A 19,555-nucleotide genomic window follows, 5' to 3' on the forward strand; every position below is an offset into this window, starting at 1 on the left:
GAGACCTGCATCTCTCAGACATAAGGAATGGTCAAAAAGCTGGCTGCCTGTGCAGCCAGCTGAGCGGATCATTACATCTGCAGGTAAATTGCTTGGGTGGTGCCAGCCTCAGCTGCGGGGGGCTTTGGGGAACTCTGGGGGTCCCCTTTATGAAAGGAGACACCCAGATGCAGCAGTGAAGATGTGCGTTAGCTAATGCTGATGTCTTCTTGGCAGCATGAAAACTTGCAATTGGATAGGGTATAAAGAACTTGCTGGGCAATTTCTTTAACGCCTGGGGGTGGGGTGGTAAATGTAACTGCATTAGGCGATGCTCCCATTGACTAATTTAAGGACTCGCCAGTGCTTTTCGCTGGTGAGTTTGCTATTTGGATATGGCCCTTAAGTGTCATTTTGGTTCCTCCTTTCTGTTTGCCTTGTTTTTGGAATCTCTTTTCTCCTCACCGCTGCTTGCACTGTCTGAATGTAGCGACTGCTCATCGGTTGTTACAAAAAAAAATCAGAAGATGACTGTTCAGAATTATCCCCAGGATTTGCTCTTGGAGCTCCAACTGTGGGTTTCTTTCTCGGTTTACATGGTTTGTTAGGTTTATTCTTCCTAACGGTGCATTTCCTCCACTCCTTTGCCATCGGTATATGTACCCTAAATCTCTCATAAACTTGGACCATTTCTTGGGCTCTATAGATTTCTCATAATCTTTCAGCATATTACTCAGAGTTTCACAGAACTTACATATTCATCATCTTCCATAATATCAGACAGCTTCAAGCTTTGAGATATTTTCCTTCAGTAAAAATTCTGGCTAGAAGGTATTCAATTAACATTCTTGGAAACAGAACAGTAAAGAAAAAAGTAGATGTGCTGACCAATTCTGGTGATGGGATAATTGGGTGTGACTGACAGAATTCCTTTTGTCAGCACATACAGTACCCTATCAGAGAAGGTTGGTAATATTAAAAAAAAACATTGGCATCTTCTGAGACATGGTCTACCTAGAATTCCAGAATTTAGTGACATTCTACTTCTGTCTTTTAGCAGAGCCCCCTCTCTGAGAGACAGATTGGTCCACAATGATGTTGAATCTGGCCTAACTAAAGTCAGTGCTTCAAAAAATGGCACTTATCCCTATTTGGGATGTCATCTGTGCAACAATATTCTTAAGGGTGACACATTTACCCACCCCAGTAGGGTCACCAAGTTTAAAATTAAGGGTAGATAGATATACCTATGAGTCAAAATATGTAGTTTACTTGATTAAGTGCCCCCGTGGGGTGGATTATGTGGGTAAACCCACCTAAGTATACTCTGTACAGCGCTGCGGAAGATGTCAGAGCTATATAAATACTGAATAATAATGATAATAAAATGTTTAAGATATAGACTTTCCTCCCATAAATCTAATATAAGAAACAGTAATATGTATTTATGAGTTTCACAGAACTTCTGTATATTTAAACATAATGTTTCACAATTGAAGATTCTGGGGGATTGAGGGGGTAACGGTACCACGGAGGGTAAGTGACAGGTAAGTGACAGGCGTAGGAATCTTCTTAGACGAGAGAACTTTTGAATTAAAAAAATTGGACACTTTGGAACCCAAAGGTTTTAATAGTGATTATGATATTGGACAATTAATCTTGTAATGAAGGTTACTGATTTGATGTTATGGGGATGTAATACTCATCTTTATCCTCTTCATGTCACTTGTTACCAACACCACGGTTTCCTTGCAGTCTTCACACGGACGTCATAGGCTGTTTGCCTATTGGTTGCCCGGTCCCTGAATAGTTCTTATGCCGACGTTGGTGGCGCTATTTGGATTGGTTGGCATTATGCCACCTTGCCTACATGTCGGGGATTGGCTGTATAGTTGTAGCTTGTGTCATGCGGCTAGGTGGGGCAGATAGAAGCGGAGAGGTGCAGGTAAGTCATGACGATTGTTGTAGCATAATGACTGTTATTGGCTCGCTGGGCATACACATGTAAAGAGTGTTTTTTAGGAATGCAACTTGCCACTTTTGTAGACGTTCCCAACTAAATTTGCTATATGGAAACTGACTGTGGTAGGACAGTGAGGTTTTGGAGGTTTATCTTGGAAGGAATGTTTATGAATATGCATTTATGCTAAATGACAACGCAATCAGTTCCCCATCAGGTCCACTCACAGGATTTAAAAAGGAGTATGATTTGAATGGCATCAGTAGTGTTTGTGGCAGTTGAAAAACGACTATTGTCCAAAACGCCATGTGAGGTCTGACACCAGTTATTATGCTGTGACTTTAGCATTTTCTAATAAAGATGATCTTTTACGAAGATGGTGCGGATCCTTTTGGACGACTATTGAAGATTGCAATATACTCAAGGCTTTCATGGATTCCCCAGGACATTGTGGGGAAGATACCATCTTCTTGACTGCAGATTTGCAGTGTAGATGTGTGGAATATATGGCAAATCCTTTTAGACCAGGTAGTACTCACACACAGCCAAAGGGCTGTAATAATGGTAGACTACTGACTAAAGTATTAGTTAATCTGAATAGCCCTACAATGTCCCATGGACATTGGATATTCAGTAACACACACTTACGTTACATTGCACACGTTATGTTTGTTGTCTGCAGGTTGTTCTGCGCTGGCAGTAACATTTATAACCCCAATTCAACATTCCTTTACCATTGCTAGATAAGCAATACAAAAACATTCACTACTGTTGTCAAGAGTTACATGGTACACAAATAAGTGCATTCTGTTTTTTACATGTGTGGCTCCAAATAAGACATGCATATCCTGCCTAGGCTGACAGTCTGGGGAAGACACACAGGAAAAATCTGGCTTAACAGTCTAAGTTTTACTTTGCTAAAGGGAACATAAACTGAGAGGGATATGGATGTTTCTTTTTAAATAATCCCAGTTGCCTGGCAGTCCTGCTGATCTCTTTTGCTGCAGTGGTGGCTGAATCACACATATGGAACAAGCATTAGAGACACAAAAGTATTAGAGACACGGGATCAGCAGGAGAGTCAGGGAACCGGTATAGTAGCATAGAGAGCGCTACGAACCCGCAGGGTTGCCAATTAGCAAGCATAAGTTTGCTATGCTACTCAGATAAGGCGTGTTAACTTTGATAAGACATGCTAACTTTCATAAGGCATGCTATTTCCCTTAGTGAATCAAGCAACTAGCATGATGAAATTGTTTAGGCTGGGTCAAAGTGCATTTCTGAAAACTGCACTTTTGTTAATTAGCTTGTCCACTTCGTACCTCGTTTATATACTGATATGCTAAGCAGCAGATTAGATTTTACCGGCACCGTTTTCACATGAGTGAGGAATATCACCAGCATAGTATATGTTTCATATATGTTATCTGCTAGGCTATGCTAATAGTGGTGTTGTAGATCGGTGCAACAGCCACAATGTAACGCACTGCAATACACCACCTATGCAACATTCACAGGGCGCTAGGTGTGGTATAACAGCATGTGGCATATAGTGGGTTACTGCAAAATGTACGTGTTAACCGTAACGGGGAAGCATATTTTTCATTAACTGTATGCTTCCCTGTATGCAATGGCACACACGGAAAACATGTGGCACTGCTTTCCACTTCCGTTGCGTTCCTCCTGTTACAGAGAATGCACCACAACATCAACGAAGAACCTAGCCTGAATGTTTCCTAATGCAAAAGTATTTTGGTCTGTATTTGACTTACCTTGTCTATGTCACTGTTATGTATGTATATAACCCTTGAGAGAATCAATAAACATTTAATGAAAAAAAAATGACAGCGCAAACGGGTAGCCTTTTGTGAGTAAGAAAATCAAGAACTGGAAACACCGCACAGTAAAAGTAATGAAATGCCTTGTCCTACCCAAAAACAAGTTACATTGGACGTGTGGCAGGCCATACTGGTTGATATGACCAACAGATAGATCCCTCTTCAATCATTATCTGATCAGAGAGGGATGTATCTGTTTCGAATCCCTCCACACAGATTTTCAATCAATTTCAGCATCAAATCTTTGAAAATGTGTGTGCGCCTGCTGGGTGCTCCCAGTGCCACCCCCCCTCCCGGGCCGTGCAGTGTAACTCACCTGTCTGCTGCATGGTCCTGGTCTCTGCTCTCCTCACCTGCTGCTGTAGCCATTCTCTCGAGTCCCAGGCACCTGTGTGACATGAGGACAGACACTAAGGACAACAAGCCACGTAACTTATGTGACCACTAGAGGCCCCTAGTGTTTTAGTTACATCACACTGATGCCTGGGGGACATGGAAGTGACCAGAGAAAGCAGCCAGCGGGGAGAAAAGACAAAGCAACTACACCGTGGACAAGTGAAAAGAAGCTTCACTACAGTGTTGATTGGGCTGACATCGAACACTGCTAGTGATGGTCCGCTGATCGAATGTTCCATCTGGTGTGATCAACGCAATCATTGATATCTAGTAGATTTTATCAAATTATCAACTATCGACTGGATATCAATAAAAAGTCAACTAGTTTATGGCCTGCTTTACACTAAATAATGCTACAACTGAATTACTTACGTAGCATACACCATAGGGCTTATGACTCTTGCTAGTACCATATTAACAGCTTTATTTGCTCAACTGCTAGCTTTCACCAGTCTTACCGCTACCCTCAGAATAAAATCACACTCATCACTAATGAAGCTATTTACTGCAATTTACTAATACATTCAGGCAATTCCTCACAAGCAATTGTGTCACCAGTGAGGAAATGTTACAAGCCTTAAAACATCAGCAAAACATTTAATTTGACCACAGATGCTCTTAGTTTTTTATTAATATTTTTTGGTTTTGGTTTGGAGTCTAAGTTTAATCAGACAAATGCTTTTGAGAAATGTGTGCACATAATAGAAGTGAATGTGGTTAACAAGGCCACTGAAAAAAGTTTAAATACAGTATATAGTGTATATTGCTTTCTAAGCCATATAAAAAATCATAGCACAAAACTTTTGTACTCAGTTCTGGAGCCTACAGAAGAAAAAAAAAATCAGTGTCTTGTAGTAGGTGTGTCATGTATGAGTCTGTTTATTTGCGTTTACATTGCCGTGTGTATAAAGCTCTGGTCTTTTATGTTACCGCCCTCATCAGGCACATTCCATGTATATTACAGAACGTTCCTATATCTGACTTTTCTCAATGGCCTCGATTCATAAAGTACTGTGCGATAAAAAAAAATCAAGTCGTTAAAATACCGCATTCAGTATTTTAGACTTTTGTCTGGTAATAAAAATGTTCACAGGTGTGGTAGAAGTTTGGTAATTTACTGAAGCCTATTGACAAAAACCTATTCAGTAACAGCAAAGCAGTGTGAAGCTGTCTCTGTATTGTTACAAGCTGTTCTGTGCAGCGAGGGCAATACAAATGTAAGAGGCATCCCAGACATCCCTTTACAGGGGTCTCAAACTCGCGGCCCGCGGGCCATTTGCGGCCCTCGATACAATATTTTGTGGCCCTCGCTGGCAAAAGCTTCCGTATAGTTCGCTTCAATGCTCCCAAGTAATCCGACGCATCTCCGCCGCTAAACGAGGCCTGCAGAGCCCCCAAATCGCCCGGGGGGCAATCCGCTGGCATTTCCTGGAAGTGGCAGAGCTTTCAGCATCAGCTCTGCCCCTCCTGACGTCAATCGCCGCACGGATCGCTGCCTCTCCCTGCCCCTCTCTGTGAAGGAAGAGTGAGAGGGGCGGGTGGGGCAATTGTGAAATTCCTTATGCGGCCCAGCCTCATCCTGACTTTGCCTCCTGCGGCCCCCAGGTAAATTGAGTTTGAGACCCCTGCTTTAGAATGTACCTGTTTGTTATACTGCCTCTGCTCGCTCTGAATCTGTCTGTTAGTCTTTCTTAACATTTTATTTATTGCAACATAATAATAAATAATAATCTGTATTATTATTGTTTTTATTATTTAGTATTTATATAGCGCCGACATATTACGCAGCGCTGTACAGGTATAGCGCTTTTTTCCTGTTGGACTCAAAGCGTTTAAGAGCTGCAGCCACTGGGACGCACTCAAGAGGCCACCCTGCACTGTTAGCAAGAGTCGGCAACCAGGACAAATTCCCTGTAGGTGTGATCTGGCAGTCCCTTATTAGGCAGCTCTCTATGCCCACTAAACAGAATAAAAACACACAGAGGAGAGAGCGCTCGAAGTGTCAGTAAAATATATAAAAACTTCACCCTGTCCCAAACAGGTCTCATCTGGTTAAAAGTGGCTGTCAAAGGCAGCCTCTCTCAGCATTCGTCCCTTTTACGGCCAGGGACTGGGCTCTCTATCTGTAATCAAGACACTGGTGCAGTATCCAGTGGGGGCTGCAGGCAGGCTGGGCTCTCGGACTGCTGGCTGGGTTGATCCACAGTGTAACTGATAGCGAGCTAGATCATTTGGCGTAGGCGCACGCTCTCCACAAGGTCAGTGCGAGAAGAGGAAGAGCGGCGTCCCTATGTCATGCGTGACTAGTAGTCATATGCACAACAACAGCATTGCGCAGTTGCTAAGCACCACCACGGCGACAACTAAAAACTTTAGGACCATTGTAGTCCCTTACACACTCCAATGAGTTCTGGGTCACCATGAGCTTGCTGGTTAGTCTGTAAAAACATATATGGCAGCTCATTGATGAGTCGCCATATTGTATTTTAATAGCCTAATGAAACAGAGATTGCAGTCTAAGAAACGCGTCACATTTTAAATAAACTATTTTCCCCTTTTCTTATATTTCTGAGAGTCCTCTAGTCTACCCTGTTTTTAGTTGTCGCCGCTGGGGTGCTCGACAACCACGTGACGCTGCTGTTGTGCATATGACTACCAGCCACGAATGACGTAGGGACGCAGCTCTCTCTTCCTGCACTGACCTTGAGGAGAGCATGCGTCTATGCCGAACGATCTAGCTCGCTAGCAATTACACTGTGGATCATCCCAGCCAGAGGTCCGAGAGCCCAGCTTGCCAGCAGCCTCCACTGGATACTGCACCAGTGTCTTGGTTACAGATTGAGAGCCGGTCCCTGGCCATAAAAGGGACGAATGCTGAGAGAGGCTGCCTTTGACAGGGCAAAGTTTTTATATATTTTACTGACACTTAGAGCACTCTCCCCTTTGTGCGTTTTTACCCTGCAGTGTTAGGGAGTCTTGCCTTGAACTCCTTACTGAATTGGTACTGACCCTAGCCAGAATTCGAACCCTGTCAAAGGCGGTTCCCTTAACCAGTACACTATGCAGCAACAGCTTAGATGAATTTCAAGAAGCTTTAAACATGCCCTGCTTAGGGCTCGTTTCCATTCAAATTAGAGCCGCGCAGCTCTGCGTTGCGCATCACTACTGGGGGGCGGAGCTTTGCGATCCCATTCATTATAATGAATTGGATCGCCATTCATTATAATGAATGGGATCGCGGGCACAATTGCCCCGAAATGCAGGCATCCATGCGCTATGATTCAAAAGTGAATCGCAGCGCATGAATGGAAACAGCAGACAGCGCAGTCTATGCACTGTTTGTTATCCCTGCAATCGCATTTCCATAAGCGTGCCTGAAAGCACGGCAACGAGCCCTTAGGTGATTTCCCCACTAGCTCCTCCGCATCTTCAAACAGGAACCTAAAGAGTTAATGAGCCGAAGGGCCACAGGGAAAACCTCTTTTGTTTTGTTCTCTCTGCTCGCTGGCGGGTGTGTGTGTTAGAAAAGCTCGACCCTCCTGAGAAGCAACCTATCAACATCCGATCAGCGGGACGTGCAGGCGACAGGGGATGTTTCTCTTGGCTCTCTGCTCCTGTCATAGTTTTCTCTGCTTCTGTGAGTCACGATTCCGCACAGTCTCCACACTGTTTATGCCACATCAGAGCTTCCGGGAATGTTTCTGGGCTTTACCGCATGTTCTAGTCTTTATGAGCTGACATTTACTGTTGTTGAGGTATTTACCGCACAAATCGGTAATTTACCTCACTGCTCGGTAATTTCAGCTTTCCATGGGGTAACAGCCTTTATGAATTGACATTTTCCTAAGTGCTCGGTAAAGTCAGCTGTATTCTGCATTACCGAATGTGGTAATGCTTTATGAATCAGAACAATGTTTGTTTTTTTTCTAGTCTTAAAATTAATCTACAACAAGTGTTTGCTACAATCATACACATATAAGAGGTTACTGCAATTGAGATTAAATGGCACATTTTATTTACTTACTGAGATATTTTACACAGAACCGTTCTGATATTTGGGCAAAAGAGGGTGGGCAGAGGTCAGTTTTGGGCAGGCAGAGCACAGTCCAAGGCATGAAGAGGGAATTCCAGCTTGGGGCCCATGACCTCATCAGGACCCAGCTTCATGTCCTGCATTTGGGACGCACAAAGTCAGCTGGGCAAGGAAGATTCACAGTTAACACACAGGGGTCACAGGCAAAGGGGTGGACGGTGAGAATCAGAGGGGATTCAGTAGGATCTGCAGCAACTCTCCATGCACATTATACAATGGCTTGCAGAATACAGATTTCTATACAGCCGCTAGAACTTACAACTTCATATAAATGGACATAAAGTGGAATAACACCTACATATCACACCTCCTGCATTTCAGGCACTCTTACTATAGGACAAGATCAAGATCAAATGACTACAGTAGTAATAAGCTTTCAATCTCTCACTGATGCATTAAACCTCTACAAAGTAGGCTTCTCACATTTGGATGCTAATGCACCAGTAATGTAATCATTATTACGTGTTGATGGGAATAGAAATAATGCTGTGAACCAGTTAACCACTTATTACTAAGCATGGTACATGCCTTAAATACAAGGAATGTTGTAGGCAGATCTGCACCCTCAATTGTGGCATCTGCATTTGTAACAATTATTTATACTGGGAGCATTTACAATCTTACGTATTGTATGGTTCATATATCTAGGCCAAAAAGAGTCTTCACACTAAGGCCTCAGTCACACTGGAGCATTTTACTAGCGATTTCAGCAGTGCTTTCAATCACTGGTGATCACTAGCGTTTTGAAAAGCAATACTGCAATGTAAAGAATATGGCAGTGTTCACACTTAGCTCGCTGCATGCAGCATTTTGTTAGCGATTTTTAAGCAATTGCGTTTCAATGTTTTAAAAAAAAAAACAGCAAAACGTAATTGCTCCAAAATTGCTTTCCTGTCCAGTGAAAAATTGCAGGTAAATTGATTTGCAAAACAGTGATTTTGCTATCGTTTTGCGATTTCCAATGGGAATGGGGCCTTAAATTCTGTTGCTTTCTTGTAAAGTAAATTAACATAAAATGCTATCATATCGTTACTCTTAATTAAGTGTAGTTTTCTGCACAAAGAGGAGTCATCTTCACAGTAGCATCATCTAGTTTCTGATCAGTTCTTCACATCCAGAGGGAAAATAGCTCATCCAATTCCTAATTCCAAAAATTCATGAACTGCCCACTCTGAAATCAATGGTTTTGTTTATCAGAATTTACAGTCATTCAAAGGCTGATCTAAGAGAGGCGAGTAGATAGGAGGCATCTAAGACTGTTTCCTGGATGATTTCCTGGTTAAACTGGCAGTAGCTTTCTTAATATATAGAGAGAGCTGCAGATTCTTCCTAAATGAATGCAGTAAATAACAACAGAAGAAAATGGTGGACTGTTAATACAATTACAGCATGTATAGTTGAGAAGAAGAACAAACACTCTTCTCACACTCCTGGTTATGACGTTATAGGAAGCCTCCTTCACAGTCTGAAAACCTTGAGCTTAGAAACTCAGGGTATATTGAGTCACTTGGATTATTGGGGTATTTATAATATAGTTCTCCTGGATATCACAGGGAGCAACGTTAGAATGGATACCACATTGGAATGGATAACAAATTTAAAGTTTTAGATTGTGGAGGGGGCTCCTTAAAAGGCTGCAATGGATAGAGAGAACCCCTTCTGAAACTGAGAAAAAGGCCAAGGGTTGTCAGTTCCCCTTTTAAGTTTCATGGTGACAGAGAAGCTCCCATCTCAGGTTCTAAGGGGTCAATGAGGTAGAGGAGGAAAGGCACAACCCTCCCCTACATTTTCCTGCTTACATCACACTGCAACACTTGCACCTCTGTTTCTTCATACTCAGGTCCTGCTCTCCACTCTTGGGTGGCGCTGTGTCATTGGCCTCTGTCTTCTCATTCTTATTGGGAGAATCTGCAGGAGCACCATTGGGAGGATGCTGTGCTTTTTCTGGTAGATCTCCGTCAGTAGCTGCCTGGGCATCCCCATCACCAATGACAACCAACTCAGCAGTGATGGCCTCTTCCAGACCCAGAACTTTCTTTGTTTCATTCTCATCCTCTACATTCTGATAGCCCATGAAAATCATGGTTACTGGTTGTTCAGGGCCCGGTGATGCCTGGGGAGGTCGAGCCTGCACACCAGGGATCTCCTTGCGGGGTGATGTCTTGCTGATCTGAGTCTTTTCATCTGATGTTAGGGAAATTTCATGAAGTGTTGCTTCTTCTGCTTTGTTAATCAGATCCTCCACCTCTGTGGAGCTCAGCGGGTGAACTGCATCATTGGAAGCTGCCATCTCAGATCTTACTGCATGTACAACTGAAGGGAAACAAGAGAATGTTAGGCAAAAGTAAAATGCAAATATCCAAATTAAATGTATGGAATATGTATAAAAAGCATATTAAGACTAGATTAAGTGCAATGCACAACAGTAAACCTGAACTTATCTAAAGTGAAATTTGCAGACACTCTGAGGGCCCTTTCACACTGGCGTGGTGTGGTGCAGCAAAATTGCCGCACTGCTAACGCAGCCTTTTGTATCCCTATGGGGAAGTTAACACTCCCCCCCTTGCGGTACTCTGGGCAGGAAGTGCCCAATCTAACGCTATTGCTGTGAGTCCCTCTACAGCACATATTTTCTTAATTTCCTGTTGTGTCACCAATACTAGGTCTCTTTTTCAACAGGATCACAAGCTAGAACAAAAATGTTGAAGTAGTACTGGTAGGGATCCGAACCTTTGTCAGGAATTTATTGTGGTCTGTATATTTTATTTTGCAGGGGAGACTGGAATGGATAGACAAAAAGTGGAGTAGCAATAGGGGTTGCAGAGGTCGGGACTGCACTGGGGCCCTTGGACCAGAGGGGCCCACTAGGGGCCTCCTTCATCCATCTTATTAGCTTTTCATTGATGCCATGCTCTTAATGAACAGCTCTATATGTGCATTAAATAGTAGTAATCTTTAATAAACCTTACTCTAAATATACCTCTCTGACGCTGGAACTGTTCTTGGTAGGTTTTGGGGGGCCACATCAATAGAGTGCAATAAAGCCAGAAGTTTCTAAATTTTCTTAAGTGCATGTGTGTGTGTGTGTGTGTGTGTGTATGCCTGTGTGTGTGTGTGCATAAAGAGACTTGCATAGCATGTAAAAAAAACATGTACTAAAAGTTAAGGCTCCTTTCACACTTGCAGCGTTGCTTTGAATATTGCCGCATCGCGCCGCAGAAGCATATCACACCAATTGTGATTTGGTGGGTCCTGACGCAGTAACACACTGCATGCAGTGCGTTAACACTTCGACAAGTGTGTTAACATTGTCAGTGAGGCATACTTTCATTGTACTGTATGCCTCACTGTATCATGCAACGTTTCGGGACCGCTGTGGTGCGATTGAAGAATAATTGCAATGGGATGTAGTAAGTGTGAAAGGAGCCTGAGAATCTGGATGAAAATCAGCTTTGGCCAGCAAACATTCTTGAATATCCCTCTCGCCCATGCCCAGCATTCTATTATTCTACCTTCTATTTTGTGGAAAGTTTGCAAACATGCTCAGTGCAGAACAAAACCTGTGATCTATCACTCAACCCAATGCCAGGCTATGAAGAATTTCCACTTCTTCCAACTGCAGTCCTGATGCATGTTACCCTGAGAGTTTATCAACTGAGGAGAAGCAGAAATATATGTTGCTTTTGGTCCAAAAGATGAAATGTATCTGGATCAATCAGAACTGTCAATGTGTGACTATCTGTTTCATGTTTTGGTAATTATTTGCTTCAAACTTGTAATCTGCATCCTCTTTTTTTATTGTGCAATGCAGCATTAAGAATAACATTTTTTAAAATAAATATAATAATAATCATAATAAAAAACATAAAAATGGCATAAACAATAAGGAACCTGTAAATAACAACAAAAAAATATGTAACGCTAAAAAGCAGAATAACTTAAAGAAGAAATAATACAAGGAAAGTACTCAAGGGATAAATAAAAAAACACTTTATTTTAAAGTCTACACTTTCCATCTCAAATCATCTACAGTAACGCAGCATCTTGAAGTAGAGTAGGAACAACTTTCAAAAGGAAAAATAAGAATTAACTGAAATGAGAATATTAAAAAACAGTTGTGCAGAATTACCGTAGGAGCTAAAAAGGCAAAAGCTCTTTCATTTCCACAGAACCCTACCTTTCTGTTCATCTTCATACACCTTGACCCCCTGCAGGGGGCGCTGTTTGGGGAGCACAGTGTTGCTAGACAGGACCTTAGTCTCCCCTGTGATTCTGTCTTTCTCTACTGTTATCTCCACAGAGTACATGGCTGGGACACAAATAGGACAGCAACATTACATCTTATAGCACCCTCACACCCTCCCAGCACCCTGCTGTGGGACAGCAAGCAGGAAAGGAATAGGGAAAGTGTTCTCAGAGTGAGTAGCCAAGCAGAAGGGTAGCAGGGGATGCGGCCATTCCCTCTGATATGCTAATTGCCCATGAGGCTATCATCAGCAAGCTATGATCAGCACAGCTGGGTGTCACTGCAACACTGGCTGTAACTGGCAATCATGTTGTCACAGAAATATATGCTAACATGTGGTGACATTATGCCAGTGGCGTCTCATAAGATTTAGATAAAAAAAACTAGTCACAGTACAAAGCTGTTAAAAGAAAACATATTTTTCACAATAACAATGCTTAATTTTATGACCAGATATATTAGTTTGTTACAGCGCCCATCTGTTCTTGAGATGTAGTAGTAGCACAGCCTGCAAGAAAGAGTCGTTGCAACTACATCTACTTATGATGAGATTCACTTGCCAACCAAAGTTTGTCTAGCAGAAACAGCTGTAGCGAAAAATGGTCATATATTTTAAACAAGGTGTAATGAATTGCCCAGCATCTAGTAGTAAAAAAATATGATATGAAGTTAAAAATTTGCAGTTAAAGAGTACCTGTCAACTGGAACAGTTGTTCAATAATGAGATCCGGACTTCGATCCTGACCAAAGACACTGTCTTTGTGAAACTGCTATGTTCTTCACTTTTGCATGCATTTTAATGGGTACTCCCATAATCCAAAATGGTTAACTATCCTCACCCTACTGTGGGAGTGCATGTCGGTATATGTGATGTACAGTAATTATAAGCTTCTTTGTGGCTAATGAAAGACAGCAATGGATCTCAACTCTTTTCATGACTATATAATTGAGAACGTTAGGCTTGTGGAAACATAATTGTAGAGAACAGTAAAGACAAGTTATCTTCATTAGCAGACTATACACTTCAAAATAATTTCCACAGAAGCATGCAAAATCCCTGAAACTCCTGCATGCTTAAAGTGAACCTTAAGCCGAAAAAAAATGAGCCTTCCTTGCCGCAATAGCAGCATAGGGGGCGATATTGTGGCTGGGAACGCGAAGAATCACTCGCGATCCCAGCCTGACGGACGGTGATGGCGAAACTAGCCGACGGCTGGGACAGGAGGATTGGAGGGACACGGTGAGGGCACCGATCAGCTGCAGGGGGCTGAGGGAAGCCCCAGGTGAGTAAAGCTCTGTTTTTTCGGCTTAAAGACACTGAAGCGAGAATAAATCTCGCTTCAGAGCTCAAAGTTAGCAGGGGCACGTGTGCCCCTGCTAAACCGCCGCTATCGCCCTGCACAAAGGGGGTCCCTTCACCCCCAAACCCACCCCAGCACGACTTGGTCGTGCATTTGTTCGCTCCTGGAGGCAGGGCTAACGGCTGCAGCCCTGCCTCCAGTCGCGTCTGTCAGCAGCGCATCGCCGCCTCTCCCCCGCCCCTCTCAGTGAAGGAAGACTGAGAGGGGCGGGAGAGAGGCGGAGATACGCGCTGACAGACGCGCGTGGGGCAGGGCTGCGGCGGTTAGCCCTGCCCCAACCAGGAAGCGCTCCCCCGCATTACGGAGGGGGATTTGGGGGTGAAGGGACCCCCGTTAAGCCGCGCTATAGCGGCGTTTTAGCAGGGGCACACATGCCCCTGCTAACTCTGAGGTCTGAAGCGAGATTTATTCTCGCTTCAGTCTCTCTTTAAGGTTCACTTGAATAGTAACCGAAACTGAGAAGGACATGCATTTTTCCTTTTCAAATAATACCAGTTGTCTGACTCTCCTGCTGATCCTGTGTCTCTAAAGCAGCCCATACACTCAGCCGATTTTCTGGCCGACCGATCGATCCCGATCGATCGATCGATTGCAAATCGGTTGGCCAATCGACCGATCGACGGCCGATTTCAATCGATTTCGATGGATTTCCATCAAACTTGCAGGGTGGAAAATTTAGGTCGATCTGATGAGATTGCTTATCAGTTTGCATTGGCCTTAATGGAAATCTGATGGCAAAAAAATGCCATCAGATCGAATTTCAATAGATTTCAAACTGAAATCTATTGGAATTCTATCCTGGTAAAAAATGTTCTAAAAACGCATCAGATAGATCATCAGATGCATTTCTTATCTATCTGCTGCCAATCTGACGAGTGTATGGGCACCTTAATACTTTCAGCCACAGCCCCTGATTAAGCATGCAGGTCAGGTGCTCTGACTGAAGTCAGACTGGATTAGCTGCATGCTTGTTTCAGATGTGTGATTCAACCACTATTGCAGCAAAGAGATTAACAGGACTACCAGGCAACTGGTATTGTTTAAAAGGAAACATCCATATCCTTCTCAGTTTAGATTCCCTTTAATATTATAGACAGACCAACCCTTGTGATCCCTGTGGTGGTCTCCTGCCCTGATCCTTGCAGTCCCTGTGGTGGTCTCCAGTCCTGGCCTTGCAATCCCTGTGGTGGGCTCATGGTGCTTCAAGTGCAAGGACAGGATACCACCACAGAGACTGCAAGGGTCAGGACAGTAGGCCAACACTGTACATTAAGGACCAGGAAAGGAAACTTCCACTGCTGGGAACTGCAAGGGCCAGAAGACCACCACATGATACACACAGCCAGGACAGGATACTACCAGGGAATTCAGGGCAAGAACAGGATATTACCACAACAGCGGGCAACGTCACTTAGTGCACATTGAGTCTGTCTCTTACAGCATAGTTCCCCAACCCTGTCCTCAAGGCCCACCAACAGTACGCGTTTTGCAGGAAACCACAAACATTCACAGGTAAGGAAAGTAGCGTCTCAGCAGCGATGATTATCTCTGTGGATTTCCACAAAACATGCACTGTTGGTGAACCTTGAGGACAGGGCTGGAGAACACTGTCTTACAGACCTGTATGACTCACTATGAGGCCTGCTCACGCTGCGCCAGCTGCTGCTCCTGCTAACCTGCATACTTACTCTGGGTATAGATGGCTTTCTGTCTGCCCTTGACTCTGGTGATGTCATAGAAACCTTCTACTCCTCCTCACTCTCTGGCTGTAGATGAGGCAAGCAGCTGGCCTGGCATACACGGCAGGACTGAAGTGGCGGCATGGGTGCATGTGGCAGTCAAACTGCTGACTAAAACACTGTTGCCCAAGCAGGCATGCCTATTTGGGCTCATTTCCACTTAATGCGTTTCTGTCCGCATCTGTCTGCTTTTTATCAGCACATCAATGTTACAGATTGATACATGTAAAAGCGGACAGAAGCGCATAGATGGAAATGAGGCCTGGCTTCTGTGCACTGCATACTGCTAGGGCAACACTTCCCTACTGGAATTGAAAACTGTCAGTGGAAATTTATAATAGATTTATCATTATAATACAGAGATGCAAGGGTGCCTGTCCTGAAAAATTGCCTTACGGGCAAACATAAATAAAAATACATTTGAGCTTTAAAGCCAGATAAAGTGAGTTATAATCATAATCTACTTCTTATACTTTTAAAAATTTGCCAGTCAAATTGATATGCTGTATTTTGCAATATGTTTTGTAATATGTCTCTGGAAACTGCTGTGACACTGTCAAACAGGTACTTGAAGCTAATACTCTGCAAGAGCTGTTTTTTTTTTTTTTTTAGATAAAGGAAGTCTGTGGCAGTTATGTTAAAAAAACAGAAAACCTTTTAATAAATGTTGGTAGAAGGTCCCAATGGACTGCCTACAAATCTGCTATTTTGTGTGTAAGGCCCGGTTCACATTAGCGTTTTTTTGCGGATCGGAATCGGAACGTATACTGTCCAAATGGAACGGATGTGAATGGATCCAATGTTAACCTATGGATCCATTCACATGCGTCCGTTGGTACAGATACGTTCCGTACGTTTACGGTCCGCAGATCGAAAAATTGCTGCTGGCCCTAATTTTCTGGACTGTTCTGCTTAGCGGAACGGAACCAGACAAAAATGCAGCAGCATTGGGGGCAATGGGAAACGGAACGTTTCTTCACACTAGTGAAGAAACGGACCGTTCCACGGGGGATGGGGGCATGGGCCGACGCGAATCTAGCGACGGGAGGGTGCAACAGCCGGGCGGGTGGGCTGGGGAGACTTTATACATACCTTATCTTCATAGGCAGCCGGCGGTAGAGGCTTCCGTCTTCTTCCGCGTCATGTGACTAGTCACATGACGTGCTGTGTAGTCACAGTGGAAGAAGAGGAAGCCTCTATCGCCGGCTGCCTATGAAGATAAGGTATGTATTGCTGAGTGAAAACGGATCCGATCAATCATTGATCAGATCAGTTTTCACTAATGTGAACAGGGCCACGGACGAGCCATCTGGATCCGGTGAAGCGGAGACCGGATCCACTCACCGGATCCTTTAGGCTCAAAAACGCAATGTGAACCGGGCCTAAAAGGGGGAGCCTACTTAGACTGTGGACTACCCTCTTTTCTTACAAGAGGTATTCCCATACCGAAGCAAGAAAAAAAGGCGCAGGAGCCCTCTCGGAAAAAAATGGGGCTGCCATGGGTGCCTATTATTAATCCTGCGATTAGTGGCAAAGAAAGAAAATTTCACGGTTGCCATCAGACGCCAAAATTTACCTTTTTTTGTCGCAAATCGTAGCTTTATAGTGACCGCGATATGTGGCAAACAAGGTACATTTCGGCACATGCAGGCACCGATTAGAGGTAATGATTGCAAATATCGGCACCCAATACAATCCCGGCCGCTGGGGTTTGCGGAAATTGCGCTACTGCATAGTGGGTGCACCACTATTTGAAAATTAATTTTCATTGTCTCATACAATTAATTGTTTCATTAAAAAAGGGAAAATCAATCGATTTGATTGTGTTGTTATTGTTACTTTAAGATGCCCTTGGTTGGTTATAATGACAATTTTGACCAAAAAAACCCAACTCCTAATTAAAACCCTTTTTGTTGGCTGATATTTGCTCAGTTTGATATTTTGATCAAACGGCATGTATCAGCACTTATAAAGGTAGCATATGACTAGCTTTAGTCTGCAGATGGACTAGTCAGGTAAACAGCCTTGCAAGTCCGGCACTTGAAAATTAAAGCATGGTGTCTACAGCTGTAACAGTATGTTTTTGTTCCAGATGTATCAATAATACTAGTTGTTTGACAACAGCATGACAGGTACACTTTAATAATAACATGTTAGTTAGCAATGAAGTGTCATAATACAATATTTTAGCAAGTGTGGATATTAATTTCCTTTTGTGGAAAACCATTCCTGAATAATCATTGCTATGCAAAGGCGTTTTTGGTCTTATTATAATAAGGCAAAGAATAAAATGAAATATGTAGTGACCCACAGCAACCAATCTGAAGGTTGACTTCACTGACCTGATTGGATGCTGTGGGTAACTGGACTTTATGTTTGGTTCTGCCTTATTAAATAAACTTGTGCAAGTATTAATTGCACAATGTCTAAATTAGCAGGTAGATAATAGCCATGCCTCTTTTTTCCTGATTGCTGTGAAGCCAAGCAGCGCCCAGCCAAGAAATAATGCCAGAAACCTGGGCATGTGTGCCCTGCACTTTACTTACCCGCTCTCATCATATCTGGACTATCTGTCTTCTTTGCAGGAGAATGTGAAACAATCTGATCTGAGGATCCAAAGAATTCAGCTTGTTCAGAAATGACGCAAATGTCCAAATGCTTCACTAGTTCAGGTGATTGTTTACAATATAGGCATACCATAATAACTGTTGAGCTATTTTTTAAGTAACACAGAAAAGTAAGCAAATGAGACTTACCCCGGGCAGCATTCACAATGATCTGGAATTAAAAACAAAGAATAGCTCATTCTTATATGGTGACGGGAAAGAATGATAGCATTTGCTGTTACTGATAAAAAAAATACATATCTTCCTACAGGATAAGCATATTGAAGCACAGGAAAAGTGATTTGTTTTGATAAGAGACATTCCTGTATCCATTACTAGTCCCATAAATCAAAATCAAGGTATTCCTCCCTACTGAACAGTCCTTGAACAGCTGCAGCTGGCACCACTGTGGCAATTGTTTCCAGCAGTGTTGAAGGGAGCCTTATTATAGTCACATGACAAGCAGCCCAGGACAGAATGCAGCTGTCTGCATGGAAGGGAGTAGTGCAGGATGCAGGCTGAACATTCATTTCTACATATTTCTTATATTGGCATTGAACCCAAAACTCTGTGCAGATAAATACACTCCATAAGACAGATGTTCTTTGATTTCTCTTCATATATAGCCTACATTATTATCTTCAAATATTATATGGAGGAAAGTGGTGCAACAAGAAGACCAAACAGTGACATAGTTCATAAAGCCACATATCATAAGATTTATATATGGTCCAGGCACATTTTACAATCCATCACTAGTCATGAGACATTGAACACACAGTCATAACCTCAAAGACAAATTACACACCCAACCACCATAAAGAAAAACCCTGTACATTTATTATGCACTCATATAGAAGAAAGGAAAATGTGCTTATGATGCAAAGAGATGTACTGTATTCCATGTACTGTATTTTATAACTAATCAGAGAACTGAGCCTGACTAACAACCATGTATGTGTAATTACTTGAAGTCATCTAGTGTGTCATTAAAAATGACAAAATGCATAGCACAGGCCCACAAAAAATACATTACATTCTTATGCAGCTAGTTTTTGATTCAATTTTACACATATTTAACAGGTTCTAGAAGAACAGGTGCCAGGTTAAGTCATTATCTAACCATGAGGCCCTGTTCACAGTGGTCAGTTGCATTGCAGAATAATTGTGCATGTCAACTCACTGCCTATACAATTCTATGGACCTGTTCACGGTACTGCTTTATAACTGATCGCGTTATTCTAGCTCGCTGCATGCAAGCTTTGTATTAAAGTAATCCTGAACCAAAGCTCGGGTTCAAAATACCACTTTTCCTTAAAGAAACACTGAAGCGAGAT

The 19,555-nt window shown here is 42.9% G+C and overlaps 1 protein-coding gene and 1 long non-coding RNA gene across 4 annotated transcripts in view; one reads left to right on the forward strand and one right to left on the reverse strand.

Annotated features, from left to right (window-relative positions):
- LOC137512405 (uncharacterized) overlaps positions 1-11,241 on the forward strand; it is a 172,473-nt gene extending 161,232 nt beyond the window's left edge. Inside the window, exon 4 of the long non-coding RNA XR_011020518.1 lies at positions 11,040-11,241. This is a non-coding gene — a long non-coding RNA (uncharacterized lncRNA). The remainder of the gene's footprint in view (positions 1-11,039) is intronic.
- The window catches only part of PALM (paralemmin), a 139,543-nt gene continuing 128,153 nt past the window's right edge, over positions 8,166-19,555 (reverse strand). Inside the window, exons 6-9 of one of the 3 annotated variants that reach the window (XM_068234051.1) lie at positions 18,369-18,390; positions 18,159-18,218; positions 12,444-12,575; positions 8,166-10,579 (exon numbers count right to left, since the gene is read on the reverse strand). In XM_068234051.1, coding sequence (XP_068090152.1) covers positions 10,062-10,579; positions 12,444-12,575; positions 18,159-18,218; positions 18,369-18,390 — 732 coding nt within the window. In that variant the 3' untranslated portion in view covers positions 8,166-10,061. The remainder of the gene's footprint in view (positions 10,580-12,443; positions 12,576-18,158; positions 18,219-18,368; positions 18,391-19,555) is intronic. The other 2 variants (XM_068234052.1, XM_068234053.1) reach the window with 2 other exon arrangements.

Source organism: Hyperolius riggenbachi, chromosome 1, assembly GCF_040937935.1.
Source record: "Hyperolius riggenbachi isolate aHypRig1 chromosome 1, aHypRig1.pri, whole genome shotgun sequence".
Classification (NCBI taxonomy): domain Eukaryota; kingdom Metazoa; phylum Chordata; class Amphibia; order Anura; family Hyperoliidae; genus Hyperolius; species Hyperolius riggenbachi.